The sequence below is a fragment of the Periplaneta americana genome, chromosome 10 (assembly GCF_040183065.1).
Source record: "Periplaneta americana isolate PAMFEO1 chromosome 10, P.americana_PAMFEO1_priV1, whole genome shotgun sequence".
Taxonomy (NCBI): Eukaryota; Metazoa; Arthropoda; class Insecta; order Blattodea; family Blattidae; genus Periplaneta; species Periplaneta americana.
In genome coordinates, this window is record NC_091126.1 from 15,784,738 (window position 1) to 15,806,322 (window position 21,585).

Here is a 21,585-nt window from a genome sequence, read left to right on the forward strand (position 1 = left end):
ACAAAAGCTTCTCAACAGAATAATAACAGGCATTTCAAAATTCATTACTGCATTTTCAAAACTTCTTGTAAGTTATAGTACCATAAAAGTTATGTGTCAATATCGATGGGTAAGAATACAAAGGTTGTATGTCCATAAAACAACATTTGTGGGAAATGGCAAAATAAGTTTTTGCAAAGTAGTCAATCATGGGATTTTGACTTCTTGTCATAATCATTTTTATGACATTTCCTTCAAGGAAGGACACACTACTTTTGTCCAGAATGAGGATTACACAAAGATAAATGAAGTAGTACCATACGAACAACTCTTTTTTTCTTTCTTCTTCAATTTTTTGGACCTACAACCTTTGTGCTCTTAGCCATTGATATGTACTTTGTGAAATATGGCATGCTATTTTTTTTTTCTTTGAAACCTTATACTGCAAAAACTATAATACAATACATTCTATAATCCATTGTGAATGGAACTGGCACAATGATATCAGTGTAAACAATTGTTACTAACATATTACCAGTGGCGTAGCGTCAATGTAAGCTAAAAAGCTTAGCTTCCCCAATTAATAATAATTTCATAATAAACCTGCAGTTTATGGAGAAAATTATTTATTAATTTTAATAGAATTTATATTTACACGTTAAATATTGTGATGCGGCAGCTCAGGATGATTTGTGATGCAGCAGTAAACAAGAAGCCTGCACACACCAGCTTCCAAGCAGACTGGTTTTTTCTGTGTAATCCACCCCGCAGATTTTCCATCCCTTTCTAACTAAACTACCCTAGTCGCAAGGCTCGCAAGAAGCTAGCTTTAACATTCAAAATAAGTAGTTTCAGAGTTATCCCTTTTCGTCAGTTGTGTTCAGTTGAAGTGTTAGTGTGCATTGTGGCTGATATAATAAATAATGAGCGAAATAACAGTTCCTGACACTAATTTACTTGAATTTTTTTAGGACAATTGTATTATTAAGACTGACTTAAGAACAAAAGTGTGATTTAAAAAAACAAATGACCGACTCCCTTGCTGTCAATGAAGGACACAACCAAAAGACAGACGCATACTTACGTAATGATACTAATATTGTGATTTCTCTAAGTATGACAGGGAGTGAGCTAATGTTATACGTATACGTGTCTATTTGTTAAGAGATATGTGTAAACCGTGAAATCATATTTTACTACGTATCATTTGAGGTCATGCCTTATTGCTGTTACTTACGATGTTCCAACCAATCTTCAACTGCTGACTTGACATTGACTACTATTTATTTTAAGACTGTATTTTTGTAATACGTTGCATGAAAGACAACTTGAGTTAGCTTCCCCTGCTCAAAAGTTCATGCTATGCCACTGTATATTATACTGGCATATTTAAGGCTCGAGTTATGACGACAGGCAAAGAGAAGACTTAAATATTCATTTCACAGTTATTTTTCGTCCTTTATTCTAAACTGTGAGTGAAGTGCAGCCAGCTGGCCATAAGGAAGGCAACTTTCTATCATGTTTACTTCACAATCGCCTCTCCAGCCCCATTTGGTCAATTTGCATAGCTATCATATTGCAATTTGAAGTAGGGGACTGTTGCTAGCTACTCTGTCTTTTAACTAAATTGACAAGGCACTGACAGACAGAATTTTAAAAGCTTTGTTCTGCCTGGACACGCAATGATCATGTACATGTTACAAAAATAATCTCATTTTTGTGTTGCTATTCTTTCTGTACACATTACATAAGAAAGTCAGACAAAGAATTCGTAGATACTGGTAATCCATTTAATGTAGAACATTAGTTAATAAATTCATTACCATGAAATTAATTTTCAAGTTCCATGATCTGAATTGATTGGAATATACAGGGACATAATTTTATTTTTACTTCAATTTTTATTGTACCTCAGTTTTTGAATGTACTTCACTCCCACCCCTTCTACTAATGAAGTTGAACCGTCCTGCACACAGATCGAAGACCGCATATACAGTCATAGTAGCCTTATGGTCATAGTAAACAGTACGTTCCAAAAATATGTTCGCGTTTTCCAGTGACGAAAGAGCTTTCAATATTGAACCATTTTCGCACAGGTACTGTCGTCCATTTTTCTATGTCGTATCCCGGTTTCCCCTACCAGCTTTTATTCGCCAGCTATTGGCTGGGCTGTTGTCTTAGCTCTTTTGTGAGACCATTAATTTCTGTTAGAAATTGGACGTCTACGTTATATTATACAACTGTTTAAAACAACTTAAATAAAAGGGCCTCATTAAGTAATTAACTGTCGCGTGATTTCCTCCCTTTCTACGACCCTACGACATAACCACTTGGACGGACAGTAGGTAGTATGTCTGAGTAATTTTATCTTTTAGGATCGGGCAGAAGTGAAGATTGAATTTACAGTACGTAAGGTACTCTTTTATAGAGTAGGTACAGAATTATTTCAACATGGGATTAGGTACAATAGTCTATAGTGCGATAATATGCACATTAGAACTAAAGCCTGTATCGAAAGGAACGGCCACCATTTTCAAAAATGTGTTTAAATATCCATATTATGGTTATTTTTCAATTTAACTTCATTCTCTATATTGTACGGTAATGTGCTGTAGACAGTATAATATACACTGCATAATGAATACGTCCACATGGACAGCTCAGTTCATGAGTAAAAACACTCATTGTTAATACTATACTGTATTTTGATTAAACAAAAACCTAATGAAAATGATCAAACTCAAAAGCGCGATATTTCCTAGTTTACGTAAATGGATGAACTACTTTTCTTCCCTCCTATACGTAGTAAAGTGATTTGTTTGTATATTACGCCAGTATCATCGAACTCCAGTTGTGGAAGGGGGTAGGAAACGGTGTTGATCCAAAGGCATAGCCAGGTTAATATTAAAAATGTTAGTAAAAATAAAATGATGTCCCTGTATTAATAAAATGGTTAAAATTATTCTGCTACATAACTTTAAGATTCTTACTAATTTCTGTAATGTTGACTTCTTACAATAAATAAAATTAGTAGGCCTAATAACAAACCTGGAAAATATGCATTTCTGAACGAGAGCCTAGGCGTTCTGCCCTTTCTTCACCCACAATGAACACAAGAATGTTATTATACATTTCCATGGGGTCGTGACTTGTAAAGGCTGTGGGTTCCTGGATCAGTGCCACTGGAAATCTCTCCATCACTGCCTGCAACACAAATTAACAACAAATATAAAAACTGGGTACTGTCAAAGGAAATATTTCAACTCTTGCCATTGATTGTATCTTTCCCATTACATATATTAATATAATGAAACATTTTTGGCGTTTAGAATAGCATGATTGGAAAATGCGTTTTGACTTTCAAAACACTGTAGAGTGTATTTATGTTCACTGTGCTTGTAAAATATCATGCATATAAGGACTCTTCAAGTTATGTTAGAAACTTTTAGGGCAAGTGGAACAAGTAATGTCAAACAATTTCGTAACAGACGCCACAGTTACGAGTTACAAATCAAAGTGATTTTTACTAAATTGCCAAGAAACTAGACACATTCTCTCGAATGTATTATACTGTGACGTCTGTAGCACAGGAAAACTTCATTAGCATATTATAAATAAGTTTTCCAAAATCCGCAAGACAACAATGACTTCAGGATTTCGGAAGAGTTGTTACTGATCTCTTGACAGAATCGCCTATGTGAGAGGCATCCCAATATTCATGCATAGTTTGATGTTCTAATGAAAATTGTCTTGGGTTATAACACGCTAGAGAAGCATTTCCAGGTATGGATTTCTAAGTTGTAACACAGGTACTGAAATACCGTGTGTAGTCTCTTCACTAAGTACTGAATTATACAAATGTGCAATGTAATGAGACGTTCATAAAATAACAAAGAATGCTAGGCTTACGTGAATATTCTGAAGCCTATAAGAAATGGAGAGCTAAGTTTATTATTAAGCTTCAATATGCCTAAGATATTCCTAAGGATTTTTTCATCAATTGATTCATGTGTATCTAACCAAGGTACTTCTATAATAGAAATGCACAAAAAAAGTCTAAACACGAAGATTTCTTACCCCAGTTTCGTAGTCCATTATAAGCACCCATGACATATCAAGTCGCAGTTGCATTTTCTGAGACCAGATTCCATTCGATTTTTCAAGCTGAAGAAGTCTACGCATTCCATCTGCTGGATATACAATTCCTGTTTCTTTTGCAACTGTAAATGTTGCCAGATGCTCCATGAGATATGTGGGGGCTTCTTCTCCAATCCCACTCTGCGGGCCATCTACACAAAGAAAGATATTTTCACAATTAAATAAAAAACAAATGTATAATATAATATAATATAATATAATATAATATACTCCGATGATGATAATAATAATAATAATAATAATAATAATAATAATAATAATAATAATAATAATAATAATCATCATCATCATCATCATCATAATCATCACTAATTTTTTAGTGATTTAAGTAATAATATTAATATTTCAAAACAAAATTAAAGGAATACTCTAATCCATCACAGACTGAATATAAAAAAATACTACAACCAGGTAGGTCTACTATGTTACTTTAACATCTATATTATTCAGAACTAGAATATGTAAATTCAAAAACTTATTTTCTTCTCGTCTGGAGTAACAGGACTAAAAGTTCTCGTTTTACACAAACATTACGAATATTCCAGAACATTCGATCATGATAATATACGTACAATTTATTATTGTTAATAGGAAAAATAATTATGAAGTTTTGAGAAATTATTATTAACGAGAGAGTTACATTAACTATGATCTCGCGTAAAAAAAATATCTAACGAGACTGCCAACTTGAAAATAATTCTGGAGAATAATGACAACACATTCATGGATATAAACAACTTTTCAAACTGTATAGACATAACTATTCTTCTAGAGATTTAACGTTCCAGCAGACACACTATCGTTAATAACATGTCCAAGCACGTCACATTTGTTATTATACACCTTTTTTTTCTGTACATTACGACAATACAACAAAATGTAATTGTCTGAATGAATATGTTCGAATCAAAGAAACTTTGAGCTTTTTAAAATATGAATTAATTCACTATATTTTAATGTGTATTTATCATCTACAATATTACAACAGATAATTAAATATATAATAATTTACAACACTGATTCATATTAATCAACTATAGTATATAACTCATGCTTGTGTGTCAAAAAGAATTGTAACAAGTAGCCTACATAACCTATAGTACAACTGACCATAATAAGAAAATGGTGTATCTTGTGTTACAATTAACAAAGTGATAAATTGATTAACAGTTTACAATACATGCATTTCTACGTTAAAAGTAGAGAATGAAGTACATTAATTTTAAAACAATTTCACGTGTACAAAATACTTTAATCATTTTTATTTCCTAAATGACCCACTTAATGAAATAAGCATTTTACTGAACCAGACCAGTTAGTGACAGAAATAGAATTACGGTACATCACTATTTATATTTATAGTAAATAAACTTACGCAAACAGAAAATTTAATAAATTTTAAAGAGGGAAATGTTCGTCCAAAGGGCTGGATTCGGTAAGAGTACCTAAAATGCTCATTGCATTTCTGCGTTGAATAGTTATACTTAAGCGCTGATGCAAATAATTAGTGCAATGGTAATCACCAGTAATGGAGATCAAAATTTAGCCAATTTGAGATACCAGAACTTCAGCTTCATGACTCTAAGGATCGAAGGTCTCCACAGCAAAAGGGATAAAGATATAATTGTCTAAAAGATGTGCATATTTATTGGCTTTTTTTTCACGGCTAATTCAGCAGCAGACGCTGTGTGTCTGGAGGTATTCGGCAAATGAGATGGAGCTAGAGTGTCAACTCAAGTGGAGTCCCAAATTAAAGATTTTCCTCTATACCGTGGAATTAAGGTGAGACCATCAGGTCGTTTACCATCCATGTGACTAATACCTGGTGGTTCCAAAAGAGACGGGATGCCACAAGAAGTCAGAGATCTTTTAATGATATCATTGAGTGATGAATGTCTGGGAATGCGACCCTTACTCCTCGCACAGCCGAGTGCATGATGGCCGTAAATATCAGCAATTCCTTCGCAAATACATTGGTGTAGCTGGCAGAGTTTACAACCAAGGCGTAAAGCCATTGCGATTTTAAAGGATGTACTATCTATTAGAGTGCTGATGTGAGGAGATAGTAATGCATATATAACCAAGCTCCAGACTCACTCTCTTGAAGAGCTAGGAGACGTGCAATGTCATGTTCGTATTTTAAAAAAGAAAGAAGTTCATCTAAAATTTTTTTAATGTAGAACGAATTTGTAAAAATAACAGAAACTAGTTGAAGAATTCTGTATTGTGAATTCATTAACTTAAAAAAATATATATACTTCAATTTCATCCTTCACATCCTTTCGACCAGAAATCACTTTAAATGTCTGATTTTTAGTTATAGTCTACTAGATAATATGTTTCTGCTGACAAAATACTTTCCATATTCTGTGAGTTCCTCCAATTCCTCATTTGAAATATCTTTTTCATGTTCACTGGTTTATTTTTCATAATTTTCTTTACTTTGAATATAATCACATCCACGTCACATTCAGTTCTGTTTTCTGCTTGTCAGGAAACTCGTCTTTAAAACTATGTTGGATTTCATTTAAATTTTACACTTTGTCCCAAGCTGTCAACCTCGGTAAAATTTTTACATAAGAACTTGAAAGACATCTATAACAATATATCCATAAATTATGTTTAATTATTGAAAACAATAAAAATCATATCTATTAAACTTACTGCTTGATGAAAGAGTCATAAATTTCTAAAGGAACAAGTTCAACTGAAGAAATGCAACTACGGGTACGGTTAAAAAAGTAGCCCATAATAGTTATTTATGCAACAAGTGGATAATCTTGATGATTATGGCATGAGTGAATGTTTAGATATGACTTAGAGTTAAAAGCAATTGTTAAAAAGTGACCATCATAAAATTGTGCAGATTCCCAACTTCAAGGTTAATGGTGAAATTAAAATTGTACATTCCTCATAAAACACATTAAACACTGCAACATTCTTCATAAAAATATTGTTAACAATCCAACTACGGTAATACATCGTATCAATAATGACTACCTGAATACTCTACCCATATCCAGCTTAACTCTCAGTTCTCCACACTTGTACCGATATGAAACTTACCTGGAGAATATCCATTGGAATGGACACTTGAGCGGTGGTATGACATTGTAGGAATGTGGTCAGTTGAATATGATGATCTGTAATAAAAAAAAACACACACACAGCCTAAGTTTTCGTTAATAAAATTGTGCGCAGAAATACATTCTGCTGAAGAATCATTAATCCACTATATTTGTAACACCTTCACTATTGTCACTTTTATCAGACCGAAGACACAGTGTTCACAGCAATGCTGAATTGTATCATGATTGATAAGTTCTGAGGAATACTGATAACCAATAGGTTTCAATGCTGTCATAAAATTCCGATGTGTGAAACATCCTTAAAAATAGCTCTCTTAATAAACTTATGATCCAATACAAATCAAGCATCACATGAAGTGTCACTTATGCATTGCCTGAAGTTTGTAAGTCCAATGTCAAGTTATCTATAATGTGACCCACCCTTTGTTTTGATTTAATTGGTGATCGTAAACAGCTGCTGCTGCTGTGAGTGAAACATTTTCGTGATTCATTAGGTAACACATTCCTTTAATATTATTAATGGCAGAAATTTGATTACTGGCATTATTACTGTGTCCCACATTTCACAAACTACCACAATTAAGATGCTTTATAAACTTGGCTTGATGACTTCTTTAACTCCAAACCAGCAGTATATATATATATATATATATATATATATATATATATATACTGGGTGTTCAGTTCAAAGTGTGTCATGGCTCGCTGTATGCCGTCATGTGGCTAGCCGATGAGCCTAGAGAATTCAATCTTCCTACACTTCCGCAGAGGTGTATAACCTATGAGGTAGAGAAGTTGCCTAGCAAGTACGGCGTTCATTCTGAAGAGTACGTACCAATACGTACGGTAACGCCAGTAGTGGCAGGAATGTGAACTGTTTGGAAATACGTACTGTCGGGATATGGGGAGAGGGTTAAGACGATTACTTACGTATTTGTTGACATTAACTTCGACGGTCAAAATGGACACGGTGCATTTGATTTGTATTGTGGAATGTTGTCGTACGCAACCGATGATAACAAATACCCTGCGTACGACTTGCTGGCGCAAAACACAGTTTAAAAGAGGTTATGGTAGCACACAGACCATAAAGACCGCCATCTGTTGCTACGACGTTCAAGTTATACAGTACACATTCTCAAGTTCAGATTGAAGAACGCCTTAAATAATAGGAAACTTCTCTAACATATAAGCTGAAACTCGCTTCAAATCGGTGACCCAACAACAGTGACGTCATGACACACTTTGAAATGAACACCCAGTATATATATATATATATATATATATATATATATATGTTGAAACTTTCGTACACAACTTTTAACACTTGAATATAAATAATTGATTAAATGGCGATCTTACTCGTGTTAATTGTATAAGCATGTGTGGCTTACAGCTGTTTCGGTGCTTCTTCACACCATCCTCAGAGCCTCAACACACAGATCAATTTCAGAACACACACACTATTTGACACCACACTTCAACACTATTCCACAATTGAACGCACCCACACAACAGGCAGCGAAGATCGAGATGATGCCGAGATCTAGCAGGCTCTGAGGATGTGTGAAGAAGCACCGAAACAGCTGCAAGCCGCACATGCTTACACAACTAACACGAGTAAGATCGCCATTTAATCAATTATATATTATTTTAAGCAGCCAGTTCAGTTGGTAGAGCAACTAATTATGGACTACAAAATCCCATATGATGGCGTGATTTTTCTCATTGTCAAAACATTCAGAATAACTCTGGACTCTGGAAGTCCATGCAGCCTCCTGTGAAACTGAGTACCTATTCTTCCTTGGGAGTACAATTTGATTGGAGCATGATGTCGACTACACTATCTCATTTCAATTCCGAATGGCGTAAGCATTGACCTTTTCTTACCTCTATGGCCCCATGCTTATCTTTATCTTTTCCATTACGTTATTAGTTAATAGTTACATCATACTTCAGTCTTTCATTTATGTTTAGAACAATTTCAAATATTTGTTTAATTTAGTGGTATAACAAATAAATATGCAGTGTACTTAGCTAAATAATTTTGGATTTTACTTATGAAATAAATAGGATAACCAACTACACCCACACAATAACATATGATTTCCCCGTGCTGAGTACTGCTACCACAAAAGGATCGACTTCTGACATTTATACTGAAGCACATGGAAGGTATAGAGCCAGGTTGTGGCATTACAGCTTGCAGCATTCCCTCTTCCCTTCCCTCCTCATCTCAGGCCCCAGATGCAGAGAACAGGCGGAGAAGTAGGCAGAAATTTTGCGTTAATTACTGATAAGTGCGGAAGTAAGTGTTTACAATATCGTTACAGCTGAACAGCTGAGCTAAGGATCCTTATGGGAACGCCATTTTCACTTAATTTGTGGTTCTGAAAAAGTGAGTAACGAATCCAATTTTTACATATGAGTAGAGAAAGTTATTAACGCTTCTCTCTCATCTGCTAAATGCTACAAAGGGGTAAAAAAAATATTAAAAACTCGCCTTTACAACCCATCAGATCTATCAATGTTAAAGTATGAGGAGTATTGCTGAATTTCACGATGGAATTAAAAAACAATTCTGATGAGCACCAATGAATTCGTGTGAAGAACAATGTCAGTACTGGTAGTTAGTAATTAATATCTAGTTGGAAATATTTTGCTTCTTTATACCTCATTACACGCAAAGGATTTTTTTTATGTTGGCCTTGGTTAAAAAAAAAGGTCCTTATTCTTTCCATAAACATGCAGCAAATATTATTAACTTCACCATCCCATGAGTACCTACCTAAATACCAGACATCAAAATATTTAAAAGTAATCTATCATTAATATTTGTCTGGTTTATCAAACAAAGAAGTCTTTCAATAAATCTTGTAACTTTAATAAATAAAGATAAACACATTAGTATCTTTTCATTAACTGATTATCAGATAAAACAAAACAGTCAGGATAAACTTTAAAGCCATTATACAAGAGTCAGCTTGTTACAAATCTTTATCTAAAAATTTAAGGACTTGATGGAAGAAGGGCCTATTCCACGTTTTTAAACTTCTGAAGAAAACGAATCTTCGTTCACCAAGAAGGAAAACAGTGCGGTGTGCTCCTCTCTTCAACAACAAAGATAACAGGAGGTTAGGCATATCCCACAACAAAAAAAGCTCGCGAACGTACACACTAGATGGCATACGCTTCCACTTTTTGCAATAAAAAAAGTAATTTTTATGGAAGAATGGGAAAGGCTCTTATTCCACCAAGTCCTTCAATTTCGGAAGGTTAATCAGATATGATTGATTAAATTATTCTTTATTTAATTTATTTAAATGGGAGGCTTGTCACAAATAAGTTAGTGACAGAGAGACAATGAAGTAATGATGGAATGAACAATGAAGAGAAAATAAATGTATTCAGAGAAAGTCTACACAACTGCTTTTCGACTTTTTGAAGGGGATTAAATTCTACTCCCTTTCAAACCTTCCACCCATTGACTAAAATACCTGTAACACTAACTGGCAGTGCAATGAGCAAAGGTTTAAGAGTAAATGATCAAAATTGTACTTTATATTCCTCAAAATTAATGTTGTGTCCAGGTAACTGATTTCATTTCATGTATATACACCAAGCAATAGCAGACATGGTTACAAGGACTAAAAATGGTGGCAAGGTTTTCCTCCATACGAACAACAATAACTTTCTGAGTTGAAACAGAGAATTTTTTTAGCGAAAATGGAAGAAGCCTGTACCAAACATGAAAGAAATTTAACATACCAGTACCGAAATGTTATGTCAAATGATATAAGTATAGGTAAAAAAAAAAAAAAAACTTTTCTTTAATTTACAACAGCATCAAAGATCATCAGAAATCATTATAAATTCTCTTTATAAAATACTTCTCGTAGTTGAACTATACATGACTTTATGACCGAATTTGTAAATAAAAAATCTTATCAAATATTTGATATACATTCATACCAGAATGTTTTTATAGTTCAAATATATGATTCCAGAATTAAACTTGTAAATTACCAAATGTTATGAAATGTTTTTTTCAGACATCTAAATAAGAAAAACGGAACAAATAGAAGTATACGACTTCTAATCACGTTGGCAAAACATATGGAATCTAGCAAAAATATTTTCTTGGAAAGAAAATTAAGTAAACTTCCAATGTTGTCAAGAAGGATTTCAAAGTGCTCTTTTCGTCATGAAAACAACACAATGCTTATATAAGACATCATGTTGATTAAGAAACCTGAAGACTTAAACATGTTACCAACAAAACTGATACATAAGTGCTATGAGTAAATCAAATTACAATTCCTCTAAAGCAAATATTTTTGGGGACATATGTTCACACTGCAAGTTAGTACATTTCACTTGCAAATTTGTCAATTGAATTACGGTAACTCAAATATATTAACAACATAAGTCCAGTAACTTCAGAGAAAAACTGTACACACAAATATATAAGCACTATCCCTGAAAGCCACTTTGACGGATGTTGGAAAACTATGTTTCCGAGAAAATCTCAAAATCCGTTATTTTGCAGCATCAGAGTATTTTCTCTTATCTTGCATTATAGGGAAGTTTCCTTTCCTCTCCATGAGCCTCTACAACGACAAGTACTTAAAATTATCACCACTGGCCCAGGTTACCTCTGATAGAGGTTCTGGCTGATATGTAGTACCTACATGTATTAACAGGGAGTACAGGTACATCTCACTTGACAATATATGTCAGAGGAAGAACAATTGTTTGTATACATCTGAAGTGTGGCTAGTGTAATATGTCAGTAGTCAGCAATATATTCAATGGAGGGGGAAAGGAACTGGCCACCCTACCCAATTATCTCCTGGCTTGGTTACCTCATGAGTGATGCCTTATTGATGTTAAAGTTGACTAGTGTCCCCTCTAGGAGCAATACAGTGGAACTACAGATAATTTTACTGTATTAGACATTGCTTGCAGTGCACTTTATGGCTGTGGATCTATGTTACACCAAAGATGATGATGATTGTTATTATTAATGGAGAAATTGTGAAATAATAGTAGGAGATAGAGAAATACCCCGCTAAAATCTATCCAAATTTTGGTAACCAAATATTTCAAATTAGTGTAAAGGAATTTAAAACCATGTTTTCTGTATTAAAATGATGTGCTCTACAGGTACCTGTTCAGTCAGCAGTGTTGTTAATAACGAAGTAAAAGGAGGAAAAGACACACATCAAACTTCAGAGAGTGCAAGAGCAATGACAAACAGGTGTCATTTAGGGACACACATATATAAATTTCCCTTTGCATGACACACAATGTCATATTATTTATTTCAACAGTACTTAATTCTACTCATCGCAAAAATATTCCACATTAATAGCTAAACATAAATACTACATTGACCAGTACCAATCGGATAGTTACATGGCCAATAAATCACTGCATATCAAATCCACTATTACTTTAACCTGACTCTATACAGAATACAGAGTAATAACATATCTGGTGATCACATTTACATAATTAGAGCTAATTTCAGCAAAAAATATCTTGGAATCCCTGGGAATGCATCTAACCTAGCTTCTAGATGTGAAATGGGTGTAGGTAGTAATTATTATAGACACTATGCAAGTGAGAAAAATTGAACTTTTAAAACATATTACTGTATTATATGATGGGGGAAGTTATTATTATGAAGAAATATCTATTCTTTCTATAGTTTACTAATTTGAAATATAATTGACTATGGGAATTAGAAAACAATGTTTTTAGATTAGGGCTTAATTGGCTATGGAAGGTACATAAGAGCAATATGTAAAATCATAAAGGAAAGGAGTAATGGAATATTAAGACAAGAACTTTACCAAAATGTACGTGAATTAAGGTCATTAAAGAATTACAGATATATAAAAACTATATGGGAACGTGAGGAATACCTAAGAACTAACACCAGAGAGGAGAGAGCTGGCATGGCATGATGGAGATTGGTGTATGGAAATTAAAGAATAATAGAAGAGGAAATGTGGGAACGGATATCTGTCCCCTGTGCAGGCAAAATTAGAAGTGAAACATATTACAGCATTCATTGTTCGATATACTCTTTTAACATTTATAATCACTGAATATCTTTATGATATCTTTATTGTGTTAACTTTTGCAATTTATCTGGCTGACTAGTTTCGAAGTAGTATCCTTCATTGTCCAAAGTGTTAGCCAGGTAAATTTCAAAGTTAACACAGTAAAGATATCATAAAGTTATTCAGTGAAACATATTGTTTTTATTTTCCCAGGCTGAAAACTTAAAAGAATTATGGATTGATACAAGGGTTTGAATATTATTTTTAATACAGTGTTTATAAAACTATATAATATCCTTAACAATTGTCACTTAAAAATAGGTACATTTCTATTTATACTAAAGAGTAAATGTGAAGAAAATATAAAGGCTGGTATTTACAAGAAATTGTATTGTAGTGATTAATCAGAAAATAAACTGATCATGAGTTTTAGGATTAGACAGAAGGATTTAAAAATATGGTTAACTTATCCATATGTGGATATAAGTTTGCGTTTGTTTCTGTGCACCACTACATCCAACAGCTCAGCTGGGAGTTTGTTTTCATCATTATGACGAATCAGAACATACCTTCGTTATTCTCTACCTCAGGAAAATTTATCAGGACTTACCTCTTCTATGCATTGAAAGTGACCTCTTAGGAACTGTAGATTATGATGATATGACCGGCATTTTTGCCGAGTTGAAAGCACAAAGGAAACCTCTTCAGCAGTGAACTCGTATTGGTGAGTAAACAAACCAATTATAATTTTACTGACTTTGAAATGCACATTTAATTTTATTCAATGTGCATTATTTCCTCTTTACTACTTTCATTTGAGTATTGATTATTCAATTCTCTGTCTTCGTTTCGATTAAAATTCCTTAAACTAGTATTTATATTGAGGGGGCAGCATTTTTAATGGTAAAAATGTTAAATACATTAGGTAAGTGAAAAACAAGTCAGTTTCAGATGATGACAGAACACATAACGCAAGACATTAATATGCGAAGTTTATGGTTGGGTAATGGGGTAGTTTTATATATCTTATCGAATACCTATGGCTTTCACTACTGTATGCATATTTAAGTTCTAAGACAGGCAATATTTTTCAAGTAAATTTATTTGAAAAGTAATTAAGCTTAAAGGTGGAATATTATAGCTTTCTATTAATGCTCATGATTATGATTAGAACAATGTATTTCTGTAATAACAGCAACATCATCATCTGTACCTGAATAATATACTCCTACCAATTTAGGCATATTCATTGTGTACATCAAATTATATTATACTTTTACGTAGAAGTGAAGTTACCATTTCCAATACAATGACAGACTATGTACTTGAAAATCTTGGGTTTAGTCCCTGGTAGTAGTAGGATTTTTCATCTTGCCACCTTGAAGAATGGCTCCTTCAAAACAGTAATAGAACTTTCACAGTGGTCGGGTTTGAAAAGGACGTTTTCGCAAACCAGAAGCTCTGTTATTTTCGTGGACATAATGCCATTGATGACAACGATGAAACTGATGGCCAGTGGAATGATGCCGAGTATTACAATGAAGTATTTATATACACAATAATTAATATAAAAATTTCGGACACATGTCCTCAGAAATTTTCATCCCCTTATCATATTTACACAAACAGAAATCACGAACTGTAATCACTACATTGAGCCGAAAAAATATATATATTGAATAAAATGCAAACATCTTTAATAATTTACTTCTACGCATATATTAATAGTGAAAGAAAATAATTTCCAGCCCTACACTTATGACAGAAACCTTTGTTTCGCGAAGTCTTTCAAATGGATAATCAGATTGCACTGTAAACAATAAGAAATCTGACTCAATGTCTAGCAGTGGCCTATAACATCTCTTAATTAGCTCGATATGGAATGATAAAGTGTTGCTCAGTCCCAGTCCTAATTTAATTAATTTCGTGCTTTATTCAGCATCTCAGCAATACTCAATTCAGAGTCAAACATAGCAAGAGTATTATAAATCAGTAAAAGCTTATGTAAATGCTATAGTACGATAAAGCAGTACCAACAGTGTCAAAAGTGTCGTCAGAATTTTTAACAATTTAATTCACACTTAATTGAAATATGTATTGAAATATCATAGCCCTATATAATTAATACTAAATTAAAGCGATCCAGAATGGACAATACTCATTTCTTACGAGATGGAATGGACAGGTTCCTGAAATTCACGAACTGGAACACCATTCTGGTCTCTTCCAATCTATTTTGAGCCCTAAGAGAGGTAACAGGCAAATGAAATATGAAACTGACAACAGCACTCACACTAGTGCCGAAGTTCAGAAAGCCTGGGAACTCTACCTCCCTGCTCCTTGTATCTTTCAATGTGTGTATACAGACTTTTACCTTCTATAAGAAAAGAATGTGAGAGAACTAACGAGACAACAAAATCCCTTGGATCTTTCATAATAATGAAATCTGCCAAAAAAATATTTTTATTTGAAATTCATGACTGATAACTGCTGCTAGTTAGTCAATTGGTGGGACTGTCATATATAGAGAGAAGCAGAGGATTTTCAGAATTTCCAAATTACCTTCAATACTTTTTCATAAAGCCTCATACAAAATAATGTTTGTATAAAATACTTCCTTCCATCAATTTGTGGCTATGCATCTCATTCTTTCCAACTTACCTATAGCTGTGTGCGTCCCAGCTATGGTCCGGTGACGGCGACGGCTGCCCTTCAACTCCCGGCATGACTCCCCTTTACTCAAGGGGCTAGAAGCAAAGAAATAAATTTTCTCAACACAAGACTGCTGCAACAAATAAAATTTTATATACATACTTATAGAACTGTAACCTATTGGGAAACGCGAATATTTATAATACGTAATTATTAATACTAGTAAGAAAATTAATATATAGTATTTTTTTCTCCGAAAGCATAACAAAATATGTAAAAATATCATACCTAACACATTTAAGTCACATCATCTACATTTTTTAAAGGTTAAGTGTTTCACTTGTTTTCACTCTTTTATGAGAATCGTCAAAACCAAACATTCACAAGTGGCAGAATTCCCTGGCTATGTCATGAGCATGGCATAACACCTCTTCAGACAAAACGTAATAAACACAAGTGAAGGGATACGCACAATCAATGTCTATAAAAGGAAAATAAATATTTACTTCTCTGGCAGGAAACCACGAAACTTCAAGTAAATAAATGCAACATAGGGTTCTCCATTCATGGACAAATAATAAAAAATTAATGTCACTTACGACCCTAGCTGAGACAATATTACAATGAACGGCAAATATGTATCCTCATTTCAAGTAACCAAATGATCACAATGCTTTCTCACATTGACATGCAAGAAGAAGCATCCGTCATGAAGAATGCTCTATGCATAAGCCTAATATGAATCTTGTAATCCTGTCATACCAACAAAATAACATATAGTCAGAAACCTACAACTGTTATGCTTTCACTACAATACAGATAATGAAATGTTACTTTGAATTTCACTCTTACCACAAAGGTAATTTATGAAGGGAAAAAATCTCTTCTAATTACCTACTCAATTTTATTAATATAAACAAGCAAGCTCTTGCACAGATGTACTGGTATATGTCGTAATGCAAATCTGTTTCTTGCGTGAACAGGAAAATAAATAATGTCAAAATACATAAGTTAATGTTTCATCGCAAATTTTATAAAGGAAATTTCAGAAAAATCATTTACGACATCCTTTTTCTGGAAAACCGCAGATATTGAATGTCATTTGCATATAAAAAATATAAAATTATTAGTTTCATAATTTATAAACTATATTCTCCTCTCCTGAAAGTGAAGATGTTTCGTGTAAGTATTCCGAATTAATCATTGTCTCTCTAATTGAAGATTTACCGGTACACAACGCTTCCAAATTTTTAGTTATATCATTATTAAATAAACTAAATAAACCATAACATGTCTACGAATATATAACCCCATTAATGGGCTCGTCAAGAGTTTATGGCCATCAAGTGTAATAAGCGGGACAGCACTATAGATGGGAAATTATTTATGAAATGGGAAAAACAATTTAGACACCACTTCAGAGGAAACATATTTTATTGTGCATTAGCTGCAGTGCAAAATGCAAATTAAGAGCTCATCTCATACGAAAACATTCTTTTATTATTGTTTGATGTGTTTGTACTACTATTAGTATAAATGATAACATTTTCTATGCAATTCAAGGAACTACCGGTACAGATAACTTCACTTGATACAATGCTAGGAGTAACACTAATGTATTTTCGAAGCACATTTACTGCTTCGATGACTTCGTTTGGTGTGGGGACACTTTCCTCTGCAGATTCAATTTACTCATCACTGTCTTCACTTTGAACAGTAGTGGCAGCATTATCCGCAATCATGTCAACATCGCAGATTTATGAGATCACTAGACCATTGTCAACTGACACAAAGTCTTCCATGTTAACTTCTCCAAACTTAATGAAATTTTAGCTACATAATTTTCATTTTCCTTGCTCTCTCAAGATGTTAATATGCATAATTTTATAATACCGGTATTTAAGCTTTCAATTTCTCAACACAGAAACAAAATTTTCTGAATTTTTCCACTTGACTATACTAGAGTTAGCACATTATAGATTGCGTCTCCAAGTTTCGTAAACATAATTAGAAGGCCAAACATATCAGATACATGAAAACTGTGTCACTAACAGGCCATCTGTTTTCTTTTGGTATTATCATATGATCATATGGAAGGACGCTTGCATTATATATGATGTTTATGTATTGTACCGTGTGCAATGATCTTTCTGTTCTGAGAAGATACTGAATGACTGACACTTTTCATTGGTTTTCTTTTCCACTTTACATTTATAATCAGCTGATTATATGTTAGTCTATGCTAGGTAATTGTGTCGATTTATACAAGTCAAGCCCAATTCAGTGTCTGTACCAGTTTATACGGAACAAACATCAGTTATGTAATCTTCATCTTACGATGTTTGGATGACGTATATACGTCCGCTGATGTGACATATTACTGAATTAAATACTATTATAGTCACAATCATGCCATGGTATGAAAGAAAAATTTCACAACCTCGAGCGGGAATCGAACCTGCGACTTCCTGTTCTCCGGTCTTTCATACCATGGCATGATTGTGACTATAATAGTATTTAATTCAAAAATCAGTTATGTACCTCAACATAAATTATCTTATTTTTTAAAACTTTCGCAAGAAATGTAACTACAAAATGTTCCGTACTGACCAGAATTAACATTTAGCCCAATTTATTGGTTCCGCAATTTAAATGCTGACATAAACTAAAAAGGCAAGCATTATATTTATAACAACATGGATTAGGCTACCTCCATGCCGTCCACTTTATGCTAAATAAAACTGCTTTGTGCTTCAACGGAAATAGCACATAAGCTTTTTACGCTGTTATTTAAGTTATAACATAAAACGCATTTAAAAGTCTAATGGCCAAGTGCACCGACCTCGTTTCGTAAAGACTACTAAAGTTTACGGGTATTAAAACAGTTTGTAGGGTGTACCTACTGAACTTAACGATTAATACCTACAACCTTTCAATCTACCGATTTCTCCGCTGAATGTAAAATTGAACGCATTTTAGTCGTTCCGTTTGTAGATTGCTTGGCTCGCAATACGAAAGCTTTGATATTGTTGTTAAAATGGATCAAATTAAGAAGAGACTGAGAACAGGAAATTTTCGAAATATGAAGTGGAATTAGTTGGTAGAGAGTTTGTGTCAATACAAAGACGTAATTTCTCTATGGCCTTCTATGCTCAAGGTTGCGGGTTCGATCCAGGGCCAGGACGATGGTATTTAAGTGTGCTTAAATGCGACAGGCTCATGTCAGTAGATTTACTGGCATGTAAAAGAACTCCTGCGGGACAAAATTCCGGCACATCCGGCGACGCTGATATAACCTCTGCAGTTGCGAGCGTCGTTAAATAAAACATAACATTTTAACATTCTAACAAATATGAAGTTTGATTACTCATTAAAACAATGTGGAATGCTATGCAGTGTATAATGATTCTTGTCTTCAATTTCACCGAGATATTTGTATGCTACTAATTTAAACTAATTACATTTTTTCAAACACATCTAATAATATTTTAATTATCAGGGCCAATCTTTGATATCACCCCACACTAAACATGGTACTGACGTCTGATTTAAATTTCTTTATGGGTTCGATGATTAAATGAGAGAATAGCTAATTGGCATTGGGCCGAGGTATGTGACAAGCTTAGTGGGTTAGTTTATGGGATTATTTAAGTGATATGAGGCCGAGGAATTGTGTAGTGTTGGGAGATACCATAGTTTCGTCATTATTTGTAACGTAAAAATAATGTAATTGGTTATATCAACTATTAGGCCTACATTAGTTTCAACCAAAATGCAATTTTGTATACACTGAAACCTCATTTTACGGACCAGGTAGGTTATGTTCACTAATCAGCTGAGTTTCCTTTATGGACAGCAACGAGTTATAAGACGTAGTTTTTATAAGTCTTTCTCGAAGCAGGTAGCAGTAGTGGCTGTGTCTTTTTATGAAGTAGGGTGTTCCAAATCAAACTTCTTCATGCTTAAAAGAAAATGAATTCTTATTTGTTTAACCAAAGATATTGAAGTGAAAATGAACAAGTGTGTGTGTGTGTGTGTATAAACAATGAGTTTAATTCAGAATAAAGTATTTTATTCATGCACCAATTCGGCGACGTAGCAGAAGGCGTAGCTATATAGATATCGGCAGTTTAGGTAATGATTCTGCATGTGAAGGTGACTGGAAAATTAAAGTAATTTTTGTTCTTACGGGCGGGTTTCAGTCCAAATAAAAAAATGCAAATCTTATTATTAACAACAATAAAATTATAGAAAAAACAAAGCAATAATGGAGGGACAGATACAACAAAAATAGTTCTACATTTTTTGTTCTTGTGTTTCTTTGGGTGTCCTAATTTTATTTAATACGTTGGTCTTCATTTTGATTTAGATATAAATACAGCATTTCATTTTCAAACTTATCATTGTGGAATATTTCCGCCATCTTGTGCTCTTTCAAAGTAATTAACTATTGTTAACTAACTTAGTTGGCTATCGATCACAATTAAAGTTTACGCTGTTAGGCAAACCTTTAACAATCATCGTTGGTGTACCGTACTTGTAACTTAACAGGTACTAAGTCAGCAGTTAATGGTTGTTAAAACTTGAATAATGTTGATGCACCTGCCCATTATTCTGAATTCTTACTGTGCAGTGCAGATTATATTTACTTACGCCTATAATTTATGTCTCATTGTCAACTTTTGTTCAAATTAACTTATATCAAGCACGTAGCCTGAATTAGGCTACATGCTACATTAGGTTACATTCTATTGCAAAGCTAAAATGTACGTGTATTTCGTCGATAATCAGTGTTCTGCATAGCTATGGTCATCATATAACACATACACACACAAATGTTAGTACAAGCAAATACTCTACAATGTTAGATAGTATTTGGTACAAGCTAAGAACTAGATTTAAGCTGTGATGTTAACTGACTTCACTATGTTAAATAGCTTGCGACACTACGCGATAATTAGTGTGAAACATGACTAGCTGTACCATGATCCTTCGGAAGGTAAATTAATTTAACTCAGAAGCTAATTTTATTACGCAACACAAAACGAATTTTAGAATATGGAAATATGGAACAATAGATCTGACGACTGAGGATTGAATGAAAAGAAAGAATGGAGTAGAATTGTAAGGAAAGAAGGAACAGATACAAAAGGGCGAGAAAGAGAGGAAGACAAAGACGTAAAGAAATAAGTATAAAAAAGTCATGTGACCTTACATACTTTAGTTATCCCACAAGGTCACCTGAGGCTGCATACCAACATTTCTGGCCTTCTTAACAAAGCTGAACAAGGAACTATCAAGTTCATGGGTGTGTTACCAGAGTTTTAACCAGTGAACCAATTGTCATAACAATTTAGTTTCATTTGCCAACCAAAATATCAATAAGAATTAATGCTATGCAGTGTATGCCTAATAAAATATTATGAGTAATAAATCTAATTCACGGAGAAATTGTTCATGTTTCGACAAACAGAAAACAATGGCAACGATTAAAAAAAAAGTCGCCTTATCATTATTATTAAGCAATTTAACCCTCTTTTGTGTCATAAAGATATGTAGCAGAACAAACATTTTACATTTCGTAACGCAAGTCTGAATTATTTCACCAAGTCATGTCTAAATGTAGCCTATCTTTT

General features: G+C 33.6%; 1 protein-coding gene across 5 annotated transcripts in view; it reads right to left on the bottom strand.

Annotated features, from left to right (window-relative positions):
• Positions 1 to 21,585, bottom strand: part of LOC138707452 (epidermal growth factor receptor kinase substrate 8-like) — a 110,644-nt gene that overhangs the window by 74,023 nt on the left and 15,036 nt on the right. For 2 of the 5 annotated variants that reach the window (XM_069836922.1, XM_069836921.1), the window contains exons 2-5: positions 15,959 to 16,044; positions 7,204 to 7,280; positions 4,057 to 4,268; positions 3,028 to 3,183 (exon numbers count right to left, since the gene is read on the bottom strand). In XM_069836922.1, the coding sequence (XP_069693023.1) occupies positions 3,028 to 3,183; positions 4,057 to 4,268; positions 7,204 to 7,280; positions 15,959 to 16,023 (510 nt within the window). In that variant the 5' untranslated portion in view covers positions 16,024 to 16,044. Of the gene's footprint in view, positions 1 to 3,027; positions 3,184 to 4,056; positions 4,269 to 7,203; positions 7,281 to 7,384; positions 7,424 to 7,646; positions 7,733 to 9,318; positions 9,396 to 15,958; positions 16,045 to 21,585 lie in introns of those variants that run through there. The other 3 variants (XM_069836923.1, XM_069836920.1, XM_069836924.1) reach the window with 3 other exon arrangements.